The sequence below is a fragment of the Pipistrellus kuhlii genome, unplaced genomic scaffold (genome assembly GCF_014108245.1).
Source record: "Pipistrellus kuhlii isolate mPipKuh1 unplaced genomic scaffold, mPipKuh1.p scaffold_m20_p_9, whole genome shotgun sequence".
Lineage (NCBI taxonomy): Eukaryota > Metazoa > Chordata > Mammalia > Chiroptera > Vespertilionidae > Pipistrellus > Pipistrellus kuhlii.
This window is the reverse complement of record NW_023425595.1, coordinates 36,271,948-36,283,324: the sequence shown is the minus strand read 5'-3', so window position 1 is coordinate 36,283,324 and position 11,377 is coordinate 36,271,948. Positions and strand designations below refer to the sequence as shown.

Genomic DNA, 11,377 nt, shown 5'->3' with positions numbered 1-11,377 from the left:
AGTGATTTTCATCATTGATGTTTCTATCTCTCCCTCTGCCTTTCTCTCTGAAATGAATAAAAATATATAAAAATTGTACAACCAGAAAATAAAAAGCAATTTACAACATTACAAACTTATTCTGAATAATATATCTTTTAAGTTTGTCAGGATTTTTATGTGCATTTCTGACACATTAAAATTTTTTTATATTAATCTCTGATGTGGAAATTTAAAACTTTGTATAATAAAATGTGAGTACATAGTCAGTGCTCTATTATAGATCCTTTAAAATGTGCATGGCCTTTGACCCAGAATTCTCTTCCAGGAATTTATCCTAACTGCAGAGTTATGTGTAAAAGTTTTTATTTACAAGGATACTGTTGAAAAAATGGGAAACTACCTAAATGTCTGTCTAGTAGAGGATTAGAGAAATACAACTACACGATGGCATATTATGTAGTCATTTACAATGATGTTAGGAGAATATTTTATGACTAGGAAAAATACTTATAAGATAGTATTTATGATAATACCCCCAAAAATAGAAAACATAGTGGGATGTATACCAAAATTAAATAATAGGTGTATCTGTGAAAAAGCTACAATAATTTTTCTTTTTCTTTTTTTATGTATTGACTATATATTCTGCAAGGGACATATAATAGTTTTTCTTGTTATATTCTTACACAAATTATCCCAATTTTTTTCTTTTATACAAGGTAAAAACCAAAGGCAAAGTTCGATGGACTGGTTCTCGAACACGCGGCAGGTGGAAATATTCCAGCAACGATGAAAGTGAAGTATCTGACAGTGAAAAATCGTCTGCAGCTTCCGAAGAGGAAGGAGAAAAGGAGAGTGAAGAAGCCGTCATAGCGGATGATGACGAACCCTGCAAAAAATGTGGCCTTCCAAACCATCCTGAGCTAGTGCGTAATACTCACCTTACCTGCATGCTATGGTTTTCCAAAGCCTAACTCTTCTGGGCTTGATCATGATTTGAATTTTTTAATGCTGCAGAGCTTGTGTGTGAAAATAACCTTTATTTCTATTTCTTAAATAACCCAGTTCTGGGAAGGTCAGGATCCTGCTTTTATTCTGCCTAGCTAGCTGTTGTTATTTCCTCTTAATAAGAATACACTCCTAATTTCTATCACAAATCTATGATATTATTCAAATATTTCTGTTCTGTCTGAAGTGCCAGCTGTAAATAAGTAAGGCCTAAGGCCTTAGGGCCTTTCTGTAACAACGTATAAATCAAGTAGTTAACCTGGTAGGGTTTACAACTTTAGGAAATGGGCAATTCTAAAAAAAAATTTAGAGTACAGATATAATTTCAGAAGGATAGTGACCAATTTACATGGAACTTTCTTACTGAGTAAGTAAGTAATCTAAATCAGGAAAACCAGTTCCTACACACACACACACACACACACACACACATATATACATTCATACATTTTATATTATATATATATATATATATATATATATATATATATATATATATATGTATATATATATAGTGGAGGCCTGGTACATGAGTCCCTCAGCCCGGCCTGCACCCTCTTGCAGTCAGGGAGCCCTCAGGGATGTCCAACTGACGTCAGTAGCACATCCTTAGGCTCCCACCACCACCACTGCACTCACCACGGCTTCTGGCTGAGTGGCACTCCCTGTGGGAACGCACTGACCATCAGGGCAGCTCCTACGTAGAGTGTCTGTCCCCTGGTGGTAAGTTCGAGTCATAGTGACCTATTGTTCTGCCATTCGGTCACTTTGCATATTACCTTTTTAAATTATATAGGATTTCTGCAATTCATAAGTGCTTTCTAAAGAGCCTATTGAAGAAACACTCTTGATATGCCCAATTCTATGCAACTGTTCTGTTCTTTTGAATACATTTGACTTTAAAGACAGGCTCCAACTATTAAATAGAAGGAAATGTAAAGAAAGATGCTTCCACATGGGTAGAATTGTGTGGATCAGAAACATTTTGAGATCCTCTAACGTTTGGAAAATTCACATGAAGTGGTTCTCCAAGGCTCTTTTTTCCTAGAAAGCAGTGTGGTGTGATGGGAAAAGCATGGACCAGACAGACTTGGCAGCAGATCCTGCTTCCACCACTTATCAGGTGCTCCCTTCTCTGTATCTTGATATTTCCATTATCTAAAAAGGAATAAAACCACATACTACTTCTGAGGGTTGCTTTTAATGTTTTGTAAAGTTGCCTAACACATCTATTATGTGCTGGGTTAAAGTTTTTTGTGGTTTACTTTTTTTTCTTCTTAATGTTGAACTCATATATGGAAACTAAACTAATCAGTGAAGTTTATCATATTCTAGTAGTTTCAGAGGGCTCAAGTAAAAGATATAAGAGGAGAGTAGATGCTGAAATTACCCTGATAAGACCCTTCTAAGCATTTTTATGATCATCAGGCTGGGAAAGTTAGGTCAAGATTTTGTGTGGAGGAAAGCCAAAAGAAGATATGAGATAGTGGTCTTTTCTACCCTTTAAATAAAGTGAAAATCAACAGTTGCACTCTTTTTCTGTTGTTTCCTAATGTCCCCACCCCCGATGTTTTTTTAAATCCTCACCTAAGGATATTTTTCCATTGCTGTTAGAGTGGGAGAGTGGGGAGGGGGGAGAAGAAAGAGAGAGAAACATTGATGTGAGAAAGACACATTGATTGATGGCCTCCATGCACGCCTCGACCAAGCCAGGGATTGAGCCTGCAACCCAGGTACATACCCTTGACTGGGAATTGAACCCATGATCCTTTATTCTGTGCCTGGGGTGGCACCATGGCTCAAAGGAGTGAGCGGGGTTCCTCTGGCAGGTGGGGTTCCTTGGTCTGGCCTGCGGGGATCTGGCCAAAACCAGCTCTCCCACATCCCCTGAGGGGGCCTGAAATGCAAGAGGGCGCTCTGCAAAGTTGCTGTCATATGGGGTGTGGAACACAAACACAAGTGCGCAGTAAACCAGATTCGGGGTGACAGTGCCTCAGCAACAACATAACCTATGGCTGAAGGTGGAATTGTGATGCCCCTCGAGAAATCAGGCTCCCTCCTCTCTGGTTTCGGGGTGCATCACCTGAGAACCACCACTGCCGAGTCACTGCAGCTTGGCAGCTCCTGTATTGAGCATCTGCCCCCTGGTGGTTAGTGTCATAGTGACCAATTAGACAATTAGACACTTAGCATATTAGCCTTTTATATATATAGATAAATGTGTGGAGTATCCTATAGTCCTGGGAAGTAAGGAAGTGCTTTTTAAAAAAGGATGCAGCCCTAGCTGGTTTGGCTCAGTGGACAGAGCACCGGCCTGTGGACTAAGGGTCTTGGGTTCAGTTCTGGTCAAGCGCACATGCCTGGGTTGCGGGCTTGATCCCCAGTAGGGAGTGTGCAGGAAGCAGCCAATCAATGATTCTCTCTCATCATGTTTCTATCTCTTTCTTCCCCTCTCCCTTCCTCTCTGAAATCAATAAAAATATACATTTTTTTTTTTTTAAAGATGGGTATGGCACAGCCAACCTGGAAGAGCTCCTAGTGTGTCCATAGCTAGAACATTTGAATTTGACAAGTAGTAGTTTTTTATTATAACCCAAAGAATAAAATAAATATTCATTAATTCACCCTGCTATACATACATAATTGAATAAACAAGTAAATGTGGGGTAAGGGGCATAATTTCTTTACAGAAGAATTCCAAATAACAAATGTATAAGACATAAGGAAAATAGACAATCATCATTAGAACACCTCAGTAGTAATTATTGTAAGCAAGATCCACTGAAGTACTAAAACTAGTGGGTGAAACTTGAAGGAAAAGCAGAAGATTTGCATAGCTTCAACATATTATTCATTGCTGTGGAAGTTTTACCTTCTATCAACAAATTCTTCAGTAATTCCTCCCTCTAGAGAGTGGGGCTTAATTTCCCTCCCCTTGAGTATGAGATGGACTTACCACTTCTAATGAGACTAAAGTTTGGAAAGTGAAAATTAGTAACTTTATAAAGTGATGAAAACCAACTACTAAAACCAAGCAATCAAGGTTAATTATCACCAGTAATAAGTCAGATTGATATCATGTATCCCCAGACATGACACAGTGAACAGGGCACTTCATCTTGGTGGGATTTGTCTCCAAAATTTATAACTTCAGACTAATCAGGAGAAGGCATCAAGCAAACCCAGGCTGAGGGGAACTACATAATATCTGACTAGTATTCTTCGAAATATAAATTCTGTTGTTGAGTTAGTAATATTGTACTGATGTTGATTTCTTAGTTTTGGTAAATGTGCTGTGGTTATGTAAGATGTTAACATTTGTGGAAGCTGAGTAATGAGTTTATGGGAACTACTATATTTGTAACTCTTCTGTAAATCTAAAAAAAAATTTTAAATGGTAAGTTTTTTTTAAGTCAAGTGTTCATAATGTAGCATTTTAAATTTTAGAGAGTTGGTCATCTTAAGTCAAATAACAAAAATATCGGTTAAGACTTTGTATTTGAACATGATGATCCTAAGTGTAGTTCCTTTCCCCTCTTCCTACAGTTCCTTCCACATTTAAATTTATATGATAAAATTTACCATGAATGATTTTACAGATTGGTTATTGAAATGCTATTAAAAGTAGATTTTTAAATTCCTATGTATGGTAGGGTAGTTTGTGATACTTGAGCCTTATATAAACTCTTTTATAAAAAATTTATTGTTGCAGCTCTCATGGCACACTAGAAAAGGATTGCAACTCTAGTTCAGAAAGTACTTGCTACTTTTCACTTAATTTTATATTTTACCATATTTTTAGTTTTTATTTTTATTTATATTTAATGGCATGTTAGATCCCTAATTATCAGAGCTTTTTTATTATACAAATAAAAAGTATAGTCTATTCTTAGAATAGTGCTAAGAAATATCTTTATTTTAACTTGAGTTACTGAATTTTAGTCATGGAGTTAGGTTGGTGTTAATATCTGGTTTATTTCAGATTCTTCTGTGCGACTCTTGTGACAGTGGCTACCACACTGCTTGCCTTCGCCCTCCTCTGATGATCATCCCTGATGGAGAATGGTTCTGCCCCCCTTGCCAACATGTATGATCCTGCACACCTCCCTTTTTCCAGTCTGAGGTTTTATAGTCAAATTAGTAATACTTCTTGACAGTTACTAAACATTCTATATCTTCAAAACAATTTGTAAATATGGTTTACCACTTGTTTAAATTTCTATGAAATTAGAAACTATTGAAAAGGCTACCCTTTACTATTTTCTCTTAGAGAGCATTTAAATTAATTTTTTAAAAGCAATTCTCAGAAGATCTGTAATTTTTGTAAAATTATAGTCTCTTCCTCCCACCCTGCTCATTTGTTAAAGGCACAAAGAGCCCCAAATTAAGATAATATACAAGCTAAGAAATAGTTTCTTCATATTATGTATCCCTTTGTGTCATCTTTTTCATTTCTGCCTGCCTCCCTTTGTTAGTAGTTTTGTAGATGGTTTCGTGAATTATATACCATTATGATGGTCTATGAATAGAAATATGGATTCTATTTATCTCTTATTTTGAATCAGGTGAATTATTTCTTTAAGTTGAAGAACAGGACATATCTGTGCACTGGGCCCAAGGGGTCCTTTCTCTCACAAGCCCAGTCTCATTTTGGTTTAAAGTTGATGGGCTGCATTGCATTTTTCAGTGAAGTGGACTTCTGTGACTTAGCATAGCTTTATCAGTTAAAAGTCTTCAGTTCTGTTTTGTCCCAGTAATCATGTGGCATGGTTTTGTAAATTTTTTCTTTCTCTTTTTTAAGACTAGTGATTATTGGCACCATTGTATTTCATTGCACATATAACTCTCTCCCTTAAAAATGTCTTCAGATTTAAAAAAATTTAAATCACTGTTATCTATACACAATGAACCAAATGCTATTTTAAACAGTAATTTAATGTGTTTTCTGGCAAGGCTCTACATTTCTCTGATATGTGCTTTACATGAGAGCTACTGTGCTCATCTTTAGTTCAGTGAATGTTGAGGGCAGCACTGTATTTAATCAAACACGAGGACATTTCAGTGTTCACCCATATGTGGCCACTTATCAGCCCTCAGAGCATAGCTATCCACAAGTTAACATGCAAGTGACAAATGATTGCGGAAAGGCGTTAAAATGATGTTCATCTGTTTGGCTATTTCAGAAACTACTGTGTGAGAAATTAGAAGAACAATTGCAGGATTTGGATGTTGCCTTAAAGAAGAAAGAGCGTGCTGAACGCAGGTATTGTCATATGTGTGTTAATATTTTACTTGGGAATTTGATGGCAGAATTGTTTTTACAATATAGATCGATGTGTCTGTCTAAAGTGGGATTGGCAAACTATCACCTGTGGGCCACTTCTGGCCTGCTTCTTGTTTTTGTATTGCCCACTAACTAAAGATGTCTGTATTGTTTTAAATGATTGGGGGGGAAAGATCAGCCCTAACTGGTTTGGCTGAGTGGATGGAGCGTTGGCCTTTGGACTCAGAGGTCCCAGGTTCGATTCCAATAAGGGCATGTACCTTGGTTGTGGGCACATCCCCAATAGGGGATGTGCAGGAAACAGCTGATTGATGCTTCTCTCTCACTGATGTTTCTAGCTTTCTATCTCTCTCTCTCCCTTTATCTCTGTAAAAAAACAACAAAATATATTTTAAGAAGAAGAACGAAACAACATTCATTTCATGATATCTGAAAATTATATATTCAGATTTCATTGACCTTAAATAAAGTTTTATTGGAACACTGCCATGCTCATGTGTTATTTATTGTCTGTGGCTGCTTTTGTACTATAGCAGCAGAGTTTTATAGTTGCAACACAGACCTTGTGACCAACCAAGCCTAATTTGTTAATCTGTCTTTATACAGGAAAAGTTTGCCAAACCCTGCACTAAAATATTTATCATAATTTTCTCTGAATAAATATTGGTCCAAGTATTTTGGGGGATATGTACCTACATGTGTAGTGAGTGCAAGAAAACTATAAGAACTAGTGTTTGATTTAGTTTCCTGTGTGTCATGTCTTTGGGTGGGCAGAATTCACACACATGTAATAGAGAGCATTTAAATGCTGAACTGTGTCCCACCGACCAGAAAAGATGCTTCCCTCTTCAGTATGCCACTGCACCCTGATCTAAAGCAATTGAGAGGTTTGTTGGAGGAGTTAAACTAGAATTGAGCCTAATCTTTAAAAGGGAACTCAGAATCAAGACAGCATGTTTCTATTTACATTTATTTGTTTTCTTTGATTAATCTGTTGCTAAACATACATTTAGACCTATTACGTACCAAACTGAAAAGAGGAATGAGACGTAGCTTCCAATTACCTGGGGCTCACCCTCTATCGGAATACAGGCGTATGAGCCAGTGATACAATTAAGTAGACAAACCGAGGTCTCTTCAGAGCAATGCAAGAACACTGTGAAGTGGATTTGGGTTTGAGGGGTTGGGCTTATCAGGAAGATGTTCTTGGGATTATATCGGTGGGCATGCAGAGAAAGGACATTTTAGGCAAAGGGCACAAATTTGATTAAAGACAAAATATGAAAGTGAGAGGAGAAGACTTGTAGGAGATGAAGCTATAAAAGCAGATTGAGGCCAAATTGTGAACAGCTTTGCATACCTGGTTATGGAATTTGAATTACAGTGGAACTTTACTTCTTGAACTTAATTTGTTCTGGAAAGATGTTAAAAAACCAAATCATTTTTTCCTATTGGAAATAATGTAAATTGAATTAATCCATTCCAGAGCCTTCAAATGATTTTTTTTTTTTTTTGGGTGTGTGTGTGTTTTAAAATATATATATATATTTTTATTGATTTCAGATAGGAAGGAAGAGAGAGTTAGAAACATCAATGAGGAATCATTGATTGGCTGGGGATCGAGGGCACAACCTGAGCACATGCCCTTGACCGGAATTGAACCTGGGACCCTTTAGTTTGCAGGCCAATGACACTCTGTCCACTGAGCCAAACCAGCTAGGGCTTGTGTCCTTTTTTTATTCCTTATTGTTGAAAATATTATATATGTCCCTCTTTACTCCCATTGCCCGCCCCCGCTCGCCCCTTCTTCTCCCTCCCAACCCTTCAGCACCCTATTGTCTGTGTCCATGGTTATACATACAATAGATGCATACAAGGTCTTTGGTTGATTAACTCCCACCCTCCCTCTGAGATTCTGCTCTCTAATCCATGCTTCCAAGTCTCTGGAGCCACTATGTTCATTAGTTTATTTTGTTACTTAGATTCCACATAGGAGTGCAATCATGTGATGCTTTTCCTTCTCTTACTGACTTATTTCACTTAGCATGATACTCTCCATGTCTCTCCATGCTATCTCAAAGGGTAAGAGATTCTTCTTTTCTACTGCAGCCTAGTATTCCATGGAATAAATGTACCACAGCTTTTTACCCACTCATCTACTGATGGGTACTTGGGCTGTTTCCAGATCTTAGCTATTGTAAATTGTGCTGCTATGAACATAAAGGCACATACAGCTTTTCTGACTAGTGCTTCAGGTTTCTTAGGATATGTAGAAGTGAGATCACTAGGTCAAATGGCAGTTCCATATTTAATTTTTTGAGGAAACTTCATACTGTTTTCCACAGTGGCTGCACCAGTCTACATTCCTGCCAGCAGTGTACTAAGTTTTCCCTTTTCTCCACATCTTCACCAGCACTTGTCATTTGATGATAGCCATTCTGACAGGTGTGAGATGGTACCTCATTGTTGTTTTGATTTGCATTCTCTGATGATCCATAACTTTGAACATTTTTTCATATGTCTCTTGGCCTTCTGTATGTCCTCTTTGAAGAAGTATCTATATAGGTCCTTTGCCCATTTTTTAATTGGGTTGTTTGTCTTCCTTTTGTTAAGTTGTATGAGTTCCTTATGTATTTTGGATATTAACCCTTTATCAGATGTATCATTGCCAAATATTTTCTCCCATAGGCTCTCTTTTTGTTTTATTGATGGTTTCTTTTGCTGTGCAAAAACTTTTTATTTTGATGTAGTCCTTGATTCCCTGTTTTAACCCTTTTTATGTACAGTATATGTTTATTGTACTGTTTAATCTATAAATACTTTAAAAACAAAAAGGACATGAAATGTCAGTGAAAATATAACAAAAGAAATGAACAGTAAAAAATGAAACTAATAATTATAAGCAGCAACAAAACCAAAAAGACAAAAATATTCACAGCACAATATCCTGAGATTTTGACAGTAGCAACCTGACTCATCTTCACACATTCTCTCTTTTGTTTGTCACCTGAGATGTGTGACTCATCATAAGGTATCAGCATGAAAGGGTTGTCAGGCTCAGAAGCAAATTGTTGAAACGGGAGTCGGTTGAGAAACGAGGTACCACTGTATTTTCTATAGGCAGTGGGGGAGCCATCAAAAGAGGGGTACTCAGAACCAGAGTTACAGTAGAGGCTTTTGCAGTAGAGTCCATGAGAGCCAGTGAGGCCTGACCTAGGACAGTTGTGGTAATAAAGTGGAGATGTTGAAGAGAATTTTTAGAGGATTAATCAGGACTTGATGCTCATTTGCACAAAGTATAAGATAATCTAAGCAATGTTTTCTGATTGTCTTATTACTTTCACTTGTTATAACTCTAACTTTTACCTGCTGTCACATTGTTCCCCCCTTCCTTAAAATTTAGCTTACCTAAAGATCATTTTGTAATCTCAATTTGCTCTGTGCAAAGGCAAACCTTAAAAATGGGTTCAGCCTCCAAATCCTGCTTTTTTCTTTATTAATCAGTTTGAACTCCGTGGCTCATAATGGATGGTGCTTAATTTAAATGGTTTTCTAAATATTTTTGTGTTTAGAAACTGTGTGACAGTCTTGTATAAAATTATTAGTGTTATTGTGATGTGCAGAGTTGCTCCTGTTTTTATTTTGGCACTGGAAAACCACCTGAGTTGCTTAAAATTAAATCATAATTGAAAATCAGATTGTCCCTTTGCCTTAGTCGTTTGGAAATCTGTCTGTCCTGAGAAATGAGCAATATTTCCATGTTCTGAAGCTGATTTGACTTAGCAGTGTCAATAGCTAATTGTCTGACCCTTCAAGAGCTTGGAAGAAAATGTATTATCTCTAAAAGGCAAAAAGATCAACTACTAATAATTATCCTGCTACTCAGATTATATCTACTCATTGTTTGAAGGCCTATGATGGTGTTGACCTATGATGATACTATATTTCTATATGTGGAAAAGGTGGTGAAACTTCTTTTTTAAATATATTTTTATTGATTTTAGAGAGGAAGGGAGAGGGGGAGAGAGAGAGAAAGAAACATCAATGATGAGAGTAAATCATTTACTGGCTGCCTCCTGCAGCGCTTCCGACTGGGGATCAAAAATGCAACCTGGGCATGTGCCCTTAACTGGAGTCTAACCTTGGACCCTTCAGTCTACAGGCTGATGCTTTATCTACTGAGCCAAACCAGCTAGTACAGTGGCAAAACTTCTTTTACTATTCCCTCATACACTGAAGGCCATACTGCTGCAATTAAGAAAATACTAGTATAGCCAGGACCGGTTTGGCTCAGTGGATAGAGCGTCGGCCTGCGGACTAAAAGGTCCCAGGTTCGATTCCGGGCAAGGGCATGTACCATCCTTGCTGGCACATCCCCAGTAGGGGATGTGCTAGAGGCAGCTGATTGATGATTCTCTCTCATCGATGTTTCTAACTCTCTATCCCTCTCTCTTCCTCTCTGTAAAAAAATCAATAAAATATATATATTTTTAAAAATACTACTATATGTTTTTTAAGAAACATATTTTAATTTTAGAAATCCACGTTAAAATGTGCCACAGCATGTGATAACACTATTGATCTAGTTCTTTTGCTTTCTCTTTTACTCTTGGTAATTTTTACTTAAATGTCATTCTTTAAAAGCACATCTGTAATTATGGCTTCAGGTCACACACTACATCCAATATGAAACTGGATCACAGAAAGATTGTTACAGGGAGACCAATCTGGCACAAGGCCAGTTTACTGACTTGTTGCTAATTGTCAGTTCTCACCAATAAACTGGTTAAACAAGGCTTTCATTATGTTATACATGTATATGTATGAATCTTAGGGGCTCTACATAGCAAAATATATATGTTCCGCAAAGAAATAATAGATTAACTATAAATTCATCTATTTTTGACCGTGAGAATTTTTATTTTTTTTTCTTTTAGCTATGTAATAATTTCTGTAATACTCATCCTAACAAAGCCTTATTTATTCTCTGTATCAGAGTACAAGAACATTTTTCCCGTACTCATGCATTTATTCAACATTTAACCAACATTTATTGAACACCTACTTTATGCCAGGCAATCAACATGAAGTATATTATGTGGT

At 37.0% G+C, this 11,377-nt stretch overlaps 1 protein-coding gene across 7 annotated transcripts in view; it reads left to right on the top strand.

Annotated features, from left to right (window-relative positions):
- The window catches only part of RSF1 (remodeling and spacing factor 1), a 116,558-nt gene that overhangs the window by 86,737 nt on the left and 18,444 nt on the right, over positions 1-11,377 (top strand). For 6 of the 7 annotated variants that reach the window (XM_036428529.2, XM_045577665.1, XM_036428527.2 and 3 more), the window contains 4 exons: positions 702-908; positions 2,039-2,113; positions 4,973-5,077; positions 6,174-6,253. In XM_036428529.2, coding sequence (XP_036284422.1) covers positions 702-908; positions 2,039-2,113; positions 4,973-5,077; positions 6,174-6,253 — 467 coding nt within the window. The remainder of the gene's footprint in view (positions 1-701; positions 909-2,038; positions 2,114-4,972; positions 5,078-6,173; positions 6,254-11,377) is intronic. The other variant, XM_036428530.2, reaches the window with a different exon arrangement.